The 19,796-nt window shown below is 31.1% G+C and overlaps 3 protein-coding genes across 3 annotated transcripts; 1 reads left to right on the forward strand and 2 right to left on the reverse strand.

Annotated features, from left to right (window-relative positions):
- Positions 1-205: 205 nt before the first annotated feature.
- Bm2824 (Uncharacterized protein) lies at positions 206-5,404 on the reverse strand (the record flags this gene model as incomplete). The annotated part of the gene is made up of 15 exons (XM_043078561.1): positions 206-402; positions 675-758; positions 976-1,079; positions 1,184-1,281; positions 1,494-1,605; positions 1,757-1,890; positions 2,094-2,234; positions 2,356-2,443; positions 2,633-2,766; positions 3,264-3,450; positions 3,814-3,901; positions 4,104-4,225; positions 4,401-4,565; positions 4,797-4,966; positions 5,231-5,404. The coding sequence occupies 15 exons, from the start codon at positions 5,402-5,404 to the stop codon at positions 206-208; spliced, it is 1,998 nt and encodes a 665-aa protein (XP_042934495.1).
- A 971-nt stretch (positions 5,405-6,375) lies between these two features.
- Positions 6,376-7,499, reverse strand: Bm2823 (Uncharacterized protein; the record flags this gene model as incomplete). The annotated part of the gene is made up of 3 exons (XM_001899864.1): positions 6,376-6,642; positions 6,919-7,101; positions 7,320-7,499. 3 exons carry the CDS (start codon positions 7,497-7,499, stop codon positions 6,376-6,378), a joined length of 630 nt encoding a protein of 209 aa, XP_001899899.1.
- Positions 7,500-9,380: 1,881 nt separating this feature from the next.
- Bm2951 (Uncharacterized protein) lies at positions 9,381-12,012 on the forward strand (the record flags this gene model as incomplete). The annotated part of the gene is made up of 5 exons (XM_001899865.2): positions 9,381-9,453; positions 9,714-9,882; positions 11,054-11,175; positions 11,359-11,477; positions 11,899-12,012. The coding sequence occupies 5 exons, from the start codon at positions 9,381-9,383 to the stop codon at positions 12,010-12,012; spliced, it is 597 nt and encodes a 198-aa protein (XP_001899900.2).
- Between the last annotated feature and the right edge of the window lie 7,784 nt (positions 12,013-19,796).

A 19,796-nucleotide genomic window follows, 5' to 3' on the forward strand; every position in this document is an offset into this window, starting at 1 on the left:
AAAAAGATGCGTGATAACTGAAATCCAGAAGAAAAAAGTTTTGAAGAACATGAGATTTTAGAGAATTTTTAACGACAAAAATGTTTAAGTTTAAAAGTTTCGAAAGAAAATTTCTAGAAAATATTACATTTTTAAAGGAAATAGCAGAGAATATCTATGGTAATTGTAAAGCACAATCTCATAAAACTCAAAAAATATTTAAAAATCAGAGATCATCAAACATATTTGGTGGAGGGTGCGCCCCAGAAAATTCGTAACTTCCACTATTGATTAAATCAAATGATGAATACTCTTCTCCATTATCAGCTGTCATAATTGGTTCACGATCATTGTATTCACGAGTGCCTGGAAATCGGTAATCTGATTGGGAGTTACTAATTCCACCTCTCAGTGCTCCATGATCTGAAATTTCGAATGAAAAATTGTCTTCTGTTTTTGATAAAAACATAACAAAATTTTAAATACAGCATTTATTACTAAATATTTGTAGAACACATAAAATAATAAAATTAAATGAATACCAATATCCTTAACCGATCATTATTATAATGTCCGTAAGCAGATTAGATTCCCAGAGTAACAGTATCCAAGTTATATTATTGAAAATCAGCGCTTAATTTTGGCAATTCAATCCGAGTGAACTAGTATTTCGAATAAAGTTATTTAAGCTTCACCTGAAGCTGTCTTCATTGTCAACTTTTCGCCCCAATACTGATCCCTTTCTTCACGATAAGCAGCACGCATTATTTTATTACGCTCTGAAAAAAAAAAAATGAGAGTATAAGGAACATACATACGAAATGTAGCATGTCTTCTGTGTAACTGTACACTAAAATCCAATAAGTTTTGTAATATAACTGGAGAACATTCAAAAATCTTAAAACCAAGTAAGATTTTTCTGCAGTCAGTGAAAAAAAATTATGAAAAAAAAATTAGACTTTTGAAATTTTAGTGTACAGTTATACATGTGCTTACCCAACGAAACACGAGCCTTTCCACCACTAACCAATTCTACAGTCATTTCATCATCATCAACGAACTGATCGATACCAAGAAAGTGCAATAATCGAATTCCCAATCTATAATAAAGCCAGGAACATAAGAAAAACAATAAAATGCAACAAAATAAGATAGTCAGTCAAATAAAATAGCAACTAAAAAAAAATTAAGCAGGAAAACTAACTTGAACCAAGTTCCCAGTGCAAGTAAAACAATTAGAATAGGAAGATAGATATTGATCCCTTTTGCCAGAACTGGTATTAAATCTAAGTGACCCATCAACTAAAAAAAACATTATTTTTTGTGTAGGAAAGAGCTACAAAAGTTAATGAATAAAAGCTAAATTACACTAGTATTGAAATCATGTAAAAATATTCTCAAAAATATTTCAAGTTACACACAAATAGCAACGTTTCTTCAGAAATTAACTTAATTCATTACTAAAAGTGAAAAAAGAAATGAAAGTGATCACATTTTTATGAACAAGAACTCACTTTTGTAAACTGTGTTTCGACTCCAAATTCTGTATCTGAAGTAATATGTGAGTCGAGATGAATCATTCCCAGCACATTGAGACATATTGGTGGAGTTAAGCGACATAGTAAGCTATAATGAATTTCTTATTCACCAAGAGTAATTAGCATTACAATGTAACATAAGTTACATCGACAACGAATAACTTGGTATTCATTTTCTGATGTATTCTATGCAAAATTAAAATTCATAAATTCCATGTAAATGATGCTTTTATAAATACATAGCGCTAAACAACAAGCTATTTTCATCGGTCATATGATGAGGGTCCAGATGGTAATAGCGATAGATTTGCAATTTAAACACTGTATAATATGCACAGATACAAAGATAAGATATGATTACAGTTGCATAAATCTGAAACTGACGAGAATCAAATAAGCATTTATCAGCACAATTGATATAATTATCTGGAATATGTAATTAAACTATAAGAGAATCAAGACAAAAAAAAAACGCACTCGTTTATTTCCAGCTCTTTGCCTCACGTATCAATAAAAAAAAAGTTTATTTTATAATCCTCTTTTATATCATTAAATTTGTCATTCAGAAAAGATCACCTGAACATGAAGATAATGATAATCATAGGCAGCATGATGAACAATAAGAGCTGCTAGTGAAAGCCGTGGATGTACAATGAAAAAAGTGCATTCACTCCACATCACAAATCCGGTTATCGCATAAAAAAAAAGTCCAAGAATCTAAAAGATTTTTGGATTGTCTTGCGCTGAATAGGCATCAATCACTTCTAAATTTACCAGATAATCATCTACAAAATACAATTATTAAGTTGCCATAAAATTATTTAAACAAATAACTTACCTTCAACAAAGTCCTCTTATACAATACATGCCACAAAAAGTAAACACGAGATGGACAGAAGAAAAAATTTGTCTGATGTTCCTTAGTTCTAAAAATGAAAGCAGTGAAAAACTTATGTTGAGAATAATTTTTATTGGCAAAAATTTGCTTTTGAAAAACAAAAACAATGTTTTTTAAAACAGCGTTATTTATAACTACTGTCAAGTTAAGCCAGACAACAAATATTTTTAACGAAAGGTTATGGGCACCAAAAATACCAATTGGTGTATTGTCTGACCTGACAAATTGGCCTGTCATTTCTGCCTGCTGAATATCTTCTAGATATAAGGCTCGAAATATTAAAGCATTCCACTGTGCCTGTTTTCTATGATGATTTTGCACAGCACTGATAACACGTTTGTGTAATCGTATCTATAAATCTCGAATAAAAAATCCAAAAATAGCAAATTTCTTTTATAAAAAATTGGAACTTTTTATAGTACTCAAAGTGGATGAAAGTTTAGGAAGTACATAAATTCTTTATTTCTTTATTTGAATTATCCAAACACAAGCTGATAAAGAAAAGAAACGGTTACATTTATGTTAGAACATTCTCCCATACTATATAAAAAGTTTGTTATAACATTGAAAAACTTTTCTAAATGTTCTAAAGCTTTCTAAACCTTTCATATATTCTTATGCTATTCTTAATCCTTTCTAGGAGTAGAATGCATCTAGATATGACGACTAAATTAAAATCACTTCTTTTATAAAAAATTGGAACAGTTTTTGTAGTACACAAAGTGGAAAGATTTTTTTTAAAAGATTTAGAAAAAACAAAACTAAAACCAATGTGGATGACGAAGAGATCGCCTCCTTAAATGGAAAGCAGAATATTTTTTGGAAGGTCCAGAAAAAACAAAACTTGCCAGATACTTCTCACTTGCGATGGAACCTTCACTGTTTGGTGTGCTGTTAGAAACTACTGAAAAACCGTCATTCGATCTCGAAGTAATCTGTGAGACCAACTCCGGTGGAAACTTCGCCAAAATTATCTGCGCATACTTTCGTAGTGTGTGCTCACTACACAGAAGCGTTAAAACGCTTCGAGCTTCTCTGAATACCGAATTTTAAATTTAACTTTTTGTTCACCAAATATCAAAAATAAGTTAATTTGATTCTCACTTTTTGAACTGCATTTTAAACTTTACAAAAATTTCAAATCCAAAGTGTGGTAAAAAGAACTACGGAATAAATGTGTGGTAAAAAGAACTACGGAATAAATGTTTTACTAAACAATTTCTTGCACTTAGAAGACTCTGGAATTACGGAAGCTTGTCAGAACATTTTATTCATAGCAAAAAATCAGTTATCAATCTATACGGCAGTCAGTGCAATTAATAGATAAGCCCTTGTGTAAAGTTAGATCTCTAGGATACAAAAAAAAACAAAAACATTTGTAGTGAATATTACACGTACTTATACGCCTCTCGGACGGCATGTTCGGCGTCGTTTTTATCAGTCGACAGCTTATCTATATCAAAATACGTTTTGTTTAGCCGATAATCTGAAAATTGAAATTCCTTTGAGATAATAAACGTATATGATATGGACAGACTCAGCCGCATATTCCATACATTATTTAATAATTCCTAAATTAAAGATGCAAATTTTGATATCTATAAAATTCTGACTGCACCGTTCATAAAATATTCAGAATTGGAGATCAAAGAAACTCAAGAGTAAAGTGACAACATAACAAAAGATACCTCGACTTCCCATTTGCCAAAACTGTCGAGGAACCTCTATTAAGCCATAACCTAATAGAACCACCAATAAAAACAAACCCCAAGTGTTAGAGGCAGAAATAAGGATCACTTTCAAATGTTCCCTGAAAATATTCATAACGTCTTTTAGTTGTATTTTGCGATTAAACTAAATAAAAATGGTTAAAACAGCAATAAATGTTATTACGTATGTTTGCAGAAGGAGCAGAGCAAGTGGAAAGATAATAAAGATTTCCCTAAAATCAGCTATCAGATCAAAATGTAAAACAGAAAACTAACGCGTTTAGTACCACTCCTTTCACAGCAGCATAAATCATCAACATGAAGAAAACAGCAAGATAGGTTCCGTAATATATGGCATTACTGTATATAGCAGATCGCAGTTTACCAAGTGACGAGAAATCACCAGCATCTGAATAATTTTGCATCAACGGTAATACAATCCTGCAAAAATCCAAGGACATTAAAGTTGAGTATAGCAGAACAGCCAACCTAATCAAAAGAATCACAAGAATGATTACATGACAAAAAATTAAATTTAGGAAAAAGCATATCAGCCACATCGAATAGTGGTAAAGTGATAAAGCATTTTTCAAACAAAAATTTTAATAAATACAGAGAATGCAGGTCATTGTTCCAGTACACAACAACTAACTTAACACTCACAACACTAACCATGTCAGTAGTTGTGCTGTCCAATAAACAATACGCCATAATCGTAGCAAAACGTAATTCGGCACAAAGCCAATCGGTTTTCTGCACACTGCATCTGTGATGTTTATGACATTCAGATCTTTCTTGACTGACAATTGCGCTTCTTCCAGTAAGCAACGATTATAAAATGTCTAAAAATTCACACAAATAACACACTGCTGTGAGCTCATGTAGTTCCAAATCCCTTTTATTCACAACTATAAAAAGCCAGAACTGCGAAATAAACCAGACTTTAAAGCTTAAGAATGCAGATGAACAGCTAGTTAATATCCCTTGTTACTTACACGACGAAGCCATCTTGTTTCTTATTTTAGACTTAGTCTAAGAAAAATAAACCTAAAAATATCGGAAAATATAAATTCAAGTTTAAGCATAATTTTGCGATAAAAGCTTACGATAGCAATATCCAATGGCAGAATAAAGATAATAATAAAAGAAAAGAACCAGCCAATAAATGTTGAGATCGTTACAATGAAATGCTGTCGCCGCCAATTGCCATATTTATTCAGTAGTAACAATGTCAGGAAAAATACTGCAATCAGTTCTAATACCAGTATGCCAGCACCCATCTTGAAAAGCACTTAACTTTTGAGTTCTGATCAAAATATTAAAGATGGAGAGCAAATAAACGAGCCCACTGAAGAAAGTCCAAGAAAACCCACTAAAGAGCACAAATGATAACTGGATGAAAAAACCTTAACTATATTCACTTCAAATAACCTAAAATTCCCTGTATACCCTATATAAAAAGATGCTCAGAATGTAACACCTGATCCACTGATATCCCATAAATTCAAGAAAAAAAAAAAAAAAAAAACATATCAATGCCAAAAATTTCCACACATATTCCCTACCTTGGATGCCATTCAAAATCCAATAAATTAAATTAAACAAAGAATGAAGGACAATTTCTACTGCAGAATTATTATTCAACTGAGACTAAAACAAGAATTTCAAAACAAATTTTCTAGTTTTTAGTTTTTATTTGAAATATTTAAGTGCAAGAAATTAAGTAAAGCAGTTATGAAAATGGAAACATCAGAACACACAAAACAGCAACAGAAACAGAGTACCCGTCTAATTTAGGTGCATCCCGAGTTGCAACACACACTTGAAATAAGTTTTAAAAGTTTTAACCTCGAAAATTTTGAAAGAAAAATAGAAAGATCGCAAATACAGAACAAAATTTTCAAAAAAGTAATTTCAATTATACAAATATGATATTTACATAAGTGTCTGAACGAAATTTTTTTTTCCACCATCGATTGAAGACAATAAAGCCACAGAATTCAATCCGGACCAGAACTTGTTCATAAAATTTTCGGCTATTTTTAAACAATAATCTCGAAAGCTAGACAGCAACAAGGTATGCGAGTGTGGCTTGAAATCTTCAAAATACAAAACTGAATATTTGGCAACAAAGCTAACATGTACTAAACTTATTATGAGACCGAAAAACTTTTACTTAAAAAGAGATTTCGATCTTTTCAAATAATCTAACAACATCGGTTATGAATCTACATCGCCACTTAGTTAGTTACTACCTGTATTTCATGTAGTAATCAATAACACTTGAAAATGCAGCAAAACCTGCCGCACCTAACGCAGCTGGCTTTACACCTGCACGAAGACCAATCAAACCACCAACAATTGCTCCAGCTAAAGTACCATTTTTCCAATCATTACATGCTCGATAACTTTCCACTAAGCATTCAGTGCCCGTAAATAAAAATCCTATAGAAGCAAAGTTCTTTCCATACGAACGCATTCGTAACTTCGATTCCAACCACATTTCTTTCAATGTTGGCTGTAACAACAAAATTTAACTCTTTGTTAGGTTATTTAATCAATGACAAAACAACCGAAATACAATGCTATCACAAAAACACACAGGTACAAACGACACAACGATGTGGCGTCAATAGCAGTCATACAGATCCGTCAATAATTTACGCAGCGACGATGGTTAAGAAATTCATCGTAGTATTTTTCAGCAGTTAATTTAATTGAAAATCAAGTAAATCAGCTGAAAATTTTAAAGCTTACAAGTGTGTAATGAAATTAATAGAAAAAGGAAACATACAATTTTTGTTAGATTAGCTCCAAATGCCATAGTTGCCTGCGGATCAACTGAAGCAGTAAATAAACCGAAAACAATGCCAAGACCAAAACCAGCAATTGCTGCAATAGTCGACTTGCAAGCGCAATTCTCCATCAATCGAGCAAATATTAACTCTTCACGGGTCATTTCTGGTAAAGTAAAAGTCTGCAAAGATCTTTTAACGAAATCTCCTACCCAAAAACTAATATTTATCTATATCAGAACTTAATATTACAATAAGAATATGTTTTCACGTTCGTCTTCCAACAACACTCTCCGAATTTTTCTATATTAGACTAACAAGTCGTTCCCTACTTTTTTTTGATAACTATGAGCTCCAAAACACTTAAAAGAATATACAGCGAAGAGGACAGTGAACTAACCTGAAGAGGCTTTATAGGAATGCGATCAGCATTCCACGGCCTAGTCCTCCTTCCAATCATTTCATCCATTAGTTGACAATAAGCTGAAGGAATGTAGCTGAATTCTCCGACTCGTTTCTCTTTCGCTTCCGTTCTTTCCACTCGGAATGGGTTACCAAAAGGATTTTTGAATTCCAGCATTTTCTATGATTTTTAAATTTCAACAGTCTGTTCAAATCTTGAATAAACTAAATAAATTGAAAGAAGAAATTCCTAAATAAATGAAACTGTCTTCCTCGACAAACTCTAAACTAGTCTCAGATTTGCTAAAATTATTGTGGAAGTAAGACATAATCGCACCTTCCAAGACAAAAACACTATCAAAAAACCAACATAAAGCAACGCACGAAGTCAAAATGTCAGCATTTAACGCAGTTCCCTTAAATACACAATCGTTTCTCCTTATGTCTGGTTGAGATGGGCTCCGTGTATTTGTGTTGGTAACACGCACGTGGCTTTACTTCACCTAAATTTCATTTAATGGATTCAATACCATTTGCATTATCGAAGCTCTCAATACTGCAGAAAGTATTGCCTTATCAGTATATAAGACATATCAATGCAAATATCTAAAAATTGCTAATCTAACAACTGGACGAAATATCCTCGTGATGTTTAGGCTGAGGACGAAATGTCCTCGTGATATGTTTATGAGTAATAAATCTGAAAAATCTAAGTATAAAATTGGAAGATTCTCGGATAACAGATAATAGAAACGAGAATAGTAGTGTCAAGATGAGATTTAAACATGAAATGCTACTTGCTGTTTACAACATTTCTTAATTCAAATTATTATATTTATAAGATTCGCTTTGTTCGAAATGACTTTCTTCTGCTTCCCACTCAAGAATTTTTGAATTTGTTTATTATTTATAGATCGACGATTATACTTGCTGTGGATTTCTTCCATTTAGAACTTCCTGTCTTGTTTCTTTAAAAGAAATATGATCATAAGCGTTTTTACAGAGATGAGATTGTTATGTGAAGGACTCAGTTAATGATTGAAAATATCTGACAATGCTTTCTTTATTCTTCGTAAGCTTTTTTAAGTATTTTCGGCGCATCCGTTTGTAAAGTAAAATAATATTTCTAGCAAACTTAATGAATAATTAAAGTGTATCTTCTCTTCTTTTGGGTTACTTCAATAATTGATACTATTGTTACAACCAAAATTTGATATTATGGGTTAATCAATAACAGCAATACATGTAGCACTTTTCGCTGTCACACGTAACCGTATAGCAATCTTTTCAACGGAGAACTGTTGGTAAAGAAACCGGATTCTGTCCGCCATGCATGATCTTTTCAATGATTCAGCGTAGCAAGACACAGTTTTCGGCACCACACCATTTTTCGACATTTTCATCGTTTTAATTTTGCCTTTCAAGAATCGATTAGCACTGTTTAATTTGTAGTAATTCTTTCCTTGCATAGAAGAGCACTTATCGTTAGTGATCACCGAGATATTATTTAAAGATACTAAAAGGAAGTTAACATTGAAAATTGTCAGTTATTTGTTTACAAATTTCAGAAATTCCGAAACTATTTTTGATCTATAATGGTACGGAAATGTAGAAACAAAACTTTTGAGTGAAGGGGAAGCTAAAATATAATACAATGTTAGTGAATGATCTAATTAATTGAAAGCGTTAAATCTTTGTACTGTTAGACTAAATTCAGGATTTTAAAATTTAATCATCTGCGAGAGTGAAATGAATTTTTTGTAATATATTAATGTCAGAAAAATATTTCAATATCAGTGATTATCGACAGCCGAACCATTTTATTATAAAGTTGTTTGATTACGAACTATTTAAAAGTTACTTAAAGTCATCCCAGTAAATTATGGAGTTGATTCTTGCTTAACTCTCCTAACTTTATAATTCTCTTTGAAGTTCAAATACTGCTGATTCCTTCCTAACACGTTGTGTCTAATATGTCTGAAGCATTTCTTCTCATCTAAAACACGCAAGTTCAGAACTTTTGCATCCTTCAAAAGTTATTAACCACATTTTCAGTATCATGAAAAATTTGTTACTTCCAGTTCTTTCACTTTTATGTGTCGCTGAAGAAATATGCGCTGGGCACGAAGAACGTAAGGCTTTAGAAAGTTTAAAAAACAAAAGATAAGTGGTTTCTTAGTGTGAATTAAAGCACAACTATACTTAATTATTGATTTTGAAAGATTACATTTTTTTGATCGAAATAGATGTAATCTATGATTTCTACTTTTTCAAAATTGATTTATGGTTTCTTAATTGCTGCTAATGCAGTTTATAACGCCGGAAAGTTCATCAAATTGCTGGACTAAGATTTTGGGTTTCTTAAAATAAATTCTGATTTAAATGGTACCAGGATATGATCTCAGAAAACTACCACCGGATTTGAGGCCTATTATGGAGTTGATCGGACTTTGGCAACTGGAGACAAAATCCGGTCCGACACGTGAATACAGTCCTCCTGATCTAATTGATATTGCCATTAATCCAATTCCAAAATTTGGCGCCCGTGCTGCCAACATTACGTGAGTTCGATTTTTATTTAATCAGAACAGAAATGATTCACAGATTAAAGGAATTGATATTCTCATAATTCATCAGTAAAATTTGTTGTAGACACTGTTCAATAAACTATATTGGTTCTCTTTATTTCTGCAAAATTTACAATCGAATTTTAGTCACTTTTGTATAGACGTTTAGGCACAGACTGTTATTCTCTAAGAACTCTTGCGCTATGAGAAAGCAATTTCAGTCGTACTCTTATTCTAATATTTTATTAGTACTTCTAAATAGTTTCATCCACACCCACTTTCTACTCCGATGCACAGTAATATCATTTGTATTTATGTAATAAGAAGTGATTGTTAGCATTTTAGTGGCGAAAAATGAATTGTGTAAATGATTTTTTTTAAAAAAAGTTCTGGAACAAATTATAGGAACATATCAAATATAAGCAAATCCGATTTCCATCATTAGTCACAATTCATCGTAAATATTCGAATTCAATTTCGTCAATCAATATTCTTTCGAATTTTATTGTTTAAATTCATGTTATCTATGATTTAGTACCCATTAATGACAAATTTCAGCAAGTCCAGACTGATAAATCTCAAGTCTTTTTTGATCTCCATTTCTGAGAATGTTAAGAAGGTTTAGTCTATCAAATAAATACCCATTACTTACAAAACAGTTGCAGGTAATGCTTGCAGTACCCACAGAAATAAACAGAGGATACGATATTTGCATTTGAGTAAATAATAACGCAATCAGTTAGTAATCTTATCATGTTGTAATGACATGCTTGTTATCAATATTTATCAAAATAACACTCCTATATGCATGTAAATCAAAGTAATACTCTTGCATGCAATCTACATTTCTTATAAAGAATCTCCGAATACAAAAGATAGCTTTGGTTAGATTTGTGAATTATTTGCCTCGAAAATAGCATTTTTTATAGTCTGGAAATGAATAATGAATAATATATACATATGTTACACTCAATAATATTAACAATGAACATACACTGATTAATAAATTGAAAACAGTTTATGAAATAGATTAGAAAAATAAACATCTTTTTACTCTAAACATATGAATTAAGTTGGTATTTATAATTAAAGTCTTTCTGACTCTGTTGTTTTCTCTCTATCACAAGGATTATTTTGAATCTTAAAATACCATATACAATTTCAGGCACACTTATTTTGATTCTCAGAAGAATATTATACGATCAGATTATGGTTTTATGCCAGTAAAAAATGCAACAAAACGAGATCCTCGCATACACATCGCATATTTGACCACTAGTAGCGAAGGTATTTATTGCTGTACAATTTCACGGAAGATAAACCAAGCATCAATAAGTGAAAATTTTCACACTATGTTTTCTTGAAGTTTGCATCATACTACTCAATTATCGGCAGCAAAGTTGGTCTTAGCTCATTTGAATCCGCTAAAACTTGAAGAATTCAAATGTGCTTATAAAATGAATCTTGTAGGCTATTCGATGATGGAACAAGGAACAGTGGTGGGCCGTAAAATCACATTTCATCTGAAGCAATTTCTGCGCCGAACATTTTCAGTTGGAAGTAGTGGTAACGAGTTGGATATTCGAGAGGTACTCTTCATATGTTGCGAAGTTTTTTTATAAACAAAAAAATTTGCATTTCAAATATTTTACTCACGAACAGCTGCAACACGGCTATACTTTAGACATTAACTAACTTCAGCTGATAGCAAAAAGCTGATTAAAGCAATGTAGTAATATATCTTTCTACTTGATTAAATATATAACACATTTTTTAACTTTTTCTTTAGTCAGTGATTGCTGTTAAATAAAGCAAAAGTAGAAAGTGCAACTAAACATGAAGGAATTCCCTCTTTGCAGCCTCGTATACAGCGCCAGAATAACTAAGTGCGCATATCCTCGACAGTTGAGTGCTATACTCTTATCACCTTTTACCACTTCTAGAACTTCTTTTTCTTATTCCAGTTTTTTATTCATTATGAACATATTTAATTCTAATTTCCAATTACAGTTCGAGCGACGATTCGAGATTCTGGATTTTAATCATATGACAATGAAAGTCCGTGCCGAAACAGCTAGTGGGACAGAAAACTTTTTAGCTACATATCGCAAGCTTATGCCTTGAGCATGATATTTTTATCAACCTAAATTTTTTGAACCTAATTGTCACTATAGAATTAGGAAAATGGAATAAATTGTTTGAGAAAATCTTTTATTTTATGAAATATAAGATTAATAACTTCTTCATACTTTTTTGAAATTTCCGAGTAGTTTTTGAAAATTCTATGAAATTAGAAATACTGCTGGAAGTTTGAAAATCCATGAATATGTGAATAGGTTGTTAGGAACTATTTCAATTAAACATTTTTCCACTATCACGAAAGACTTTTTGGGTTACCTAACAAAAATGTGAGAAGAGTAATGGAAGTTTTAGGTTATTCTCTTTACTATCTTTCGATTCATCTTCATTCTTTTCCGTTGAAGCTTTGAAGGCTTCTCTTTTTTACCAGTTTAAATAATGCGAAGTGAAAAGCAAGTCTTAACTTTTGATCCTGCAATGATATTTAGCCAGCAACCGGAGTGACTGCATCTCTTTTAGATTAGAAAATTCCCTTGGCGCATTATAATATCAGCAATTGATGAAAATAATTACACTCATAGAATCAACAGAAATGTATCAGTTACCAGAGCACCTGAAAGTCTCAAAAGACGAATTTTGCGTGGATTATTACTTATGAACTGATCCGGCATATTTCTTTTTCATTGTGAAATGCAACCGGAAGTATTACTCATCCCTTTTTAAGTCCAAATCTATTCCTCATCTAAAGAAACAATTGAGATTTGAACGTTTCAGCAAATTAAACTCATAAAATCACATTAAATCTTTTATTGTAGTTCACTTCCATCTTCCTTCCTTCGTTATAAGCTACTTTTTACTTATAATCCTTTCAAGTAAACCCGCTGATTATAATTATTTTCAATCTGATTTAAATTTTCTCATTATCAGGATGTTTACATTGTCATCTCTTACTGTGGAAGTAGTAGTCTGGTGATAGATTTAATACACATAAAGATGTAGTAAAGCTTTTTACTTAACCAAACTTTTACTTTAACTTTTGTTAAAACCTTAGGAAAATTTTATGTCTCAATTCCTTAAAATTTCAGATTAAGCATGTATTGCTCTAAAAAGTTTCATCCAGTTCGAGATTGAATTTGCTTTAATTTTCGACCAATATTTCGGAAAACTGGGGCACTTCAATTTCTTCATGGATAATTTTTTTTAAACCAATAACATTTTTCCTCACCTGTCCAATTATGTTGGTGTAATTAGTAAGAATTGGCTTACAATGGCCGAGCAATAAAGCTTTTGTTCTGAATAACACTTCTCTCACTTTTTGTTTATCGAAAATGATTCCGTCCGTCTTGGATAAAATAACTGCAATCGAAATCGACGGCTCGATAAATCACGAGAACACAAAGAGACTATTTCTAGCTTGTTAGCTATTGCAGAGCATAATAAATAGTTGAAAACTCTCTGCACTTTATAAAATTTCTGTTATCAACCTAGATGACTATTTTACTGACCGTCCAGCAAATGCTTAGTGTAAATCAAGCGCAAATGATGCATCACGTCTGTGGTTATTTCCCTTTTTATTTACGTTTTATTCTGAATTCATCATGTGTTTTTAATTTGTATTAATAAAAAATAAAAATAAAATTACAGATGAATTAAATTAGGAATAAATTCTGAGTGCTTTGATAATGTTGAATGCAGGAAAAATTCCAAATAGTTCCATAAATTTCTTTTCTTTAATCCTTTCCAAATCCCTCTCATGCAGATCCCTGGAAGAATAATTTTTAGATTAATTATTAGTGAAGTTAAGCACCTAATCAAAAGAGGCAATATAAAAGTTAATGAGATTTAGTACCTGCTGGAATTTTATCGCAGCTATCTCTAAATCATGATAAATAATGTAATTATTGTTAAAAATATTTTTATTGAGTCAGAGGAAATATTTGTTCGATCCCAAGCAAATGCAATAAAATTTCATTACATATTTGCTCGAAGTATTGCATCTAAAAGAGTGAATTAATCATTAAATAGCTATCAAATGAAAATTACTTGTCAAATTAGATTTATTTCTTAAACAAAAACAGAATGAAAGTTTGCTGTCTCAGATGAAAAAAATTTTGTTCTTTTTATGCTGTCGCAAACAAAGGAAAAAATCTTAAAATGAAATTACTGAGAATAACTTGACAATTTTCAAATTTTACTCTGTGCAACATAAAATATCTCAAAAAATTTTTTATTGATTACAAACTTAGTTTCGAATTTCAAAATAGGATTAGAAAAATTCAGAAAAGTTGGTGAAGACGTTTCAATTGATTTATCATATTTAATGAAGTGATAATTTGATCTGAAATTTACTTCCGCTTTAATTTTGCAATCAAAATGTTTCTTCCCACATCACTGAAATCAATCCTACGGTATTCAATGGATATGCAAGTAATGGTTAAATTACACCTTTGTTCGACCATATTTCCAATCTCCAAAACTTTTTTGTGTTACCTCCTAACTCTTTAAATAATATTGAAAAAATAGATCTATTATCATAAAATCTATCTTCGCTTGTATAACATTATTTTTCGTACAAACACATCTATTAATCATTCCTGAAGCGATAAAGTTGATTTTACCGCTAAATATGAAATACGTTTTCTTCTCCAACTCCTCCTCTTCATCCATTTCAAACTTCTGAGATTGAATCTAAATACCATCGTCAAGTAATAACGATTCATTCATTTCAGTGAAGTAATCATCTGTGGTACCTAAGAAATCCTTGAAGTGAAGCAGAATCCACAACAAAATGAATGCTCAGTGAAAGAAACAGTTGCAGATATACCTTCACATATTTCGGAGTTGGCAGAATTGGTTAGTGCTAAATTACTACTTTATACATCAAAATAAATTGAGAAGCTGCGGAAATAAGTCGGATGTTTAGGGACAGAGAATTAACGATTTAAAGTCTAAATAGCTAATGGACTAAATGATTTGTTACCTGGACATCTCAGTAATGATAGAATCTATTCTATCACAGCTGATCAGAATAAAAGGATGGCAGATGAAGAGATGTAAAGTTAGATAGAGCAGAATAGAAGTTGAAATCCTTAAAGGACAATTTAAAGTTTTTATAGCTGCCTACAACATTAACTATTAGCTTCTTTAGTAGTTCTCAATATATATTAAAGCGATAAGGAGAACATAGATTTCTGTCCGGAATAACTGACAAAAAAATATCACACTAGTAAAGGAAGTAAAAATAGTTGAAAAATGAGATTTTGAATCATAAAAAGATGTTTTTTCTATTTGCTTAATCTTGCAAAACAACTGTTGAAAAAAAAGCAAATCTGATATGTTGTAATGAATGATGATCTCTGCGCAACAAAGTGTTGAAAATTAGTAAAGTGATTACAGAATTGGACTTACAGAATTGTATTTTCGCATGCATTTTTCTCGCATTTACATTTTAACATTCATTCAAAATTTTTGTAACTTTCACTTAATTTAAGAGAAATTATTAAGAAAGTTGCCAATATGATGGATTCATTCCCTCGCTGAAATATAAAAAAATCTTTTGAATTGCAGTTAACAATTATATGACTTTAATCAGATACAATTTAGAGCTCGTTTATTGCTGCACACATCATTCATCCACTATCGCTTCTCAAAAATAAAACCTGCCATCGCTACTATTTTCGAACTTATTTGCTTTTTAAACATACTTCGAGACTAACCATAAAATGATAATAATCTTAACATTGCTCTGAAACTTCTAAGCCTGACAAGAAGAAAATACAAGAGTATGGCGGAGGAGGATACAAAAGTTATTCCAACTTTAAAATATCCAAGTTTTCTTTTTCTCTTTCTTCTCATCATTTTATTTTTGTCAGTCTATTTATCACTGTATCTTGTCAATTGTGTTATTATCAGCGGTTCAGAGAGAAATCAAAATACTTAACTGCTTTATCTAAGAAATTTTGAACTTACTAGCTGCTATTGCCGTCACTATTAAATTTGCTTTATGACAAAGCTGCAAATTTTCCCATTCCTTTTTCATTTTAGAAAACAATTCCGTTTTCTTTTTCCGTAGTTATTTTTCTCTTAATTGATATTTGCTTTTAAGCGAATGAAACATTTATATAAGAATCCATTAAAAACATTACTATAGCAAAATCTATCTTAAACAGAAAATATGTTTTTTAGCAAATTTTGATTTAATATAATGTTAGAGAAACTGAACGGTATTTTTTTTGTTATATATTTTTTATTTTTTTTTTTTTTCACTATTATAATCAAATCTGCTGATGTGCTCATTTATTAACACCGATATTTGTCTGCAGTTGATTTTATAAATTGGAGCTTTTTTCTTCTCGTCACTTTCTTCAAAATTTGATTGCCTAGAATTTTGAAAAATTAATTTAGCTTTGTTAGTACTCCATATTCTTTGTTCTTAAACAGGTATATAGTTTAAATATAATTTCTAGGGATCTTAAATTCAAAACTTTTAATAACTGCCAGTTTAAGTTGTCCATTTCCTTCTATTTCATTAACAGCAATCATTCCTGTAGCCGCATTGGCAATAATAATAGTGTTAAGACTAGTAGTTCTGGAGGATAGAAATGGTAACTCAAGAAAATGGTACGAAGATTTGTATCAATTTGCCAAAATGCCGCCGCAATGCTGTCACTCAAAATTTGTATTCTGCGCCCATGAACTGACAAACAAATGGATGGAAAGAAAGACCCACAGCCATCAAAATGTCATTTCGCTTCGTCTACTGAAGTCTTTCTGTATCTTTTTAACCTTCAGACCGATAAGATTCAGTGCTGATAACTTTGTAATTATCAGATTACTTTTGCTTTAGTACCTTCTTACTGTCTTCTCATAAAGGAAGCAGATCTTCAATGTTCAGTTGCTTTCTCTATTATCGATCAAATTACGCTGACCAAAATCAAGCAAATTTATTGAGCAGATCTATTGAATCGTTTCAAATTATTTCGTCTACTTTTTCATCAAGATAGAATAGCAACTAGTAACGGTTAAAAGCTGTGTCACTCAGATCACAATAGCTTACTATTTACATATCAAGTATCTTTCATTACAGTGACAAACAATACATAATCCTTGTCGTATAACTATTTTTATCGTATGCTTTTAAAGAGATGAAATTTTTATGGTGCATCATTGCTTGAATGTGACAGAGTGATGCATAAAATATTTCGTATATTAAACAAAGTGATATTTAATCTTACCGAATTGTAAAGTTTCTGATAAAATATCTCAAAATATGAGTCCTGCACTCACATTTTTGAAATTCAAATCTGAATTAATAAATACTTTTTTAAACACTCTAGTAGGATACGATAATTTTTTTGGAAAGATAATTTTCAGCAGTATGTTCCACTCAAATAGAATCAAAATATATTATATGTTTCGATTTATCAAATTAATTCCCTCAAATAATAAGATTATTACAGAGAAGTTCTAGAAGTTGAAATCCGTAAAATGGAGTAATACCTTAATGGAAATACTTAATAATCATGTTACTACCAACATGTTAAAACTAGAAAAAGTAAGGAGTTCCAAACATAAGAAATTTCATAGTCAGTTAATCAAATATTGCTTTTGAGATACGTTTCATTTCACATGCAGTTTATAATTGGATGTTCGATTCTCAGGAGACCTTTTCATACAAACGCTATTATTTTTGTTTATTTGTGTTGAAAAAAATTTTTGCTTTAATGCTTTCATTTTGTGCTTTAATGTGTAGAACTTACACTAATTACCAATTCAAATCAATCCTCTGCCATTAACGATTTGTTATTTTAGGAAGATAAATGAAAAAAAATTCCTTTCTCCTTCTGTTCATAATTTCGTTGAGGGAACACCTCAAATGCGACAATTAGTCGGACTTTTTCAGTTAACATTAACATTTTCACACTGAAATACTTCTTTACTTCAGAAGCTTCGATCTGAAAGTCTATTTCAGAACTTAATAATTAAAATCAAAGGGCTGAATTCCAGATTAGAAGTTGTTTAAATTATAATCGCAATCCAAATTATTCAGAATTTGCTAAATACCATTTTGAAAATTTCCCCAAAAAAATAAAAAATTGTTTCGGTTCAGAAAATTTCGTCACTAAATTTTTCGAAACTAATTCGATTAGCGGACCTCAACGAAAATGCCCGTCAAGCCATCATCGATTTTACAATAATTTCGTTGTTTAATGTTCTTTTTTTTGTAGAGTATATAAATTTGTATGCCTATGTGCATAGATGTACTGATTGCTATCAATACATTTGTTACTACCTGTTTTTACCTTAATTATTTATTGTGCGCAAGTTTTTGAATGTACTTAGCAGAAATGTTTCATCAATTAACATGATCTTATGAATATTTCTTACCTTAGCTGCTGTATCATATTGCAGATTTTTTTTTTGAAATGACTTTTTTTTTTCTCTCATCTGGTTATTTATCTAACAAAGCGGGAGGGGTTATTAAGAAATTTCAAAGAGATATTTGTTATTCAAGAAATTATGTAATTCATCTTGCTTTTGGATTAGGAAATTAACAACGTTTCAATTTAAGATAGTTTTTGATGATTTCCTCTTGTCCCGTGGTTTCGTCTGCCATTTTCATAATAAAAATAATAGTTGCGGAATGCGGAATGAACATCAATATTGAGGAGAGAGAAAGCATGAACCTTTCAGTGTTCATTATGTTCAATGATAATAGACGCCTCAGTTTATAATGCTTAGCATTATTTTTGTAATGATTAAAAAAGTGATTATTTATTACATGGCCATATACATTTTCATATGTAAACTCATCTTGCCAGGTTAACAAATAGTTATTACTAAAAAAAAGTTGAAATAGTATGAACTATACCGTGTAAAACTGTGAGGTTCGTTAAATCTAAAATCAGCTGTTACATCAAATGTTTCTCTGCTGTTTTAGGGATACGAAATGCGATCAGTACGATCAGATCCGTAAGTTAACGTCAGGTGCTCTTCGTAAAAAGCTGTATGTGATGCATAAATTCCAAGGCGATATTTTTTGCACAAACTCTTCATGACAAAATGAAAGATGGCAATTGCATCATTTTTAAAGGGAAGAGGATGCGAAAAGTCTGCTTGACTATTTCTAAGCCAAGAATTTTGTGATCATTAAAACGTCAAGGTTAAATTCAGATATTTCAAGTGACTTCATTTAAAGGACGCATTAGGAATCACTTGTCCATGTGTGCAACTGTTGCTCTAAACTATTGATATCTATTTCATTAAGTTGGCTCAAGTCTGGCGCGTGTTTGTTATTTTGCATGCATAAATATCGTTTTGACAGCTAAGATTATTATAACTTTGAGAATGATTGACCTAAAAATATTTTTGGCATAAACACCTATAAAAGTTTTAATGTCATTATTGCTGGTCATTAACGATGGGAGCATAAGGTTATTGATGCAGATTACAAAATGTAGCCTGTCATATCTCCTTTATACTGATGACACGAAGGTTATAAAATGCTCACTGTGTAATGTGCAATAACCATGCAGTGATAATACTATAACATACTTGATTTAATTATCGGTGCCTTTTCTTAAGCACTCTATACCTAGTTCTGATTAGAATTGTGAGGAAAATTTTTTTGGTAATTATTAAATTATAGCGATGGTTAATTTCATTCATCTTTTTTGACATCTTCATTAAATACCAAATCAAAATTCGAAGATATATAACAAAATACAAAGTTGTCAAATAGTTTTCTCATCAAAGCTGAGCCGTCGCTGAAGTGTCCTTGTAGAAATGTTGTGAGTAGCATACTTTTTCATAAATTTTATGTTTTTCAG

The sequence above is a fragment of the Brugia malayi genome (genome assembly GCF_000002995.4).
Source record: "Brugia malayi strain FR3 genome assembly, contig: Bm_v4_Chr2_contig_001, whole genome shotgun sequence".
NCBI lineage: Eukaryota > Metazoa > Nematoda > Chromadorea > Rhabditida > Onchocercidae > Brugia > Brugia malayi.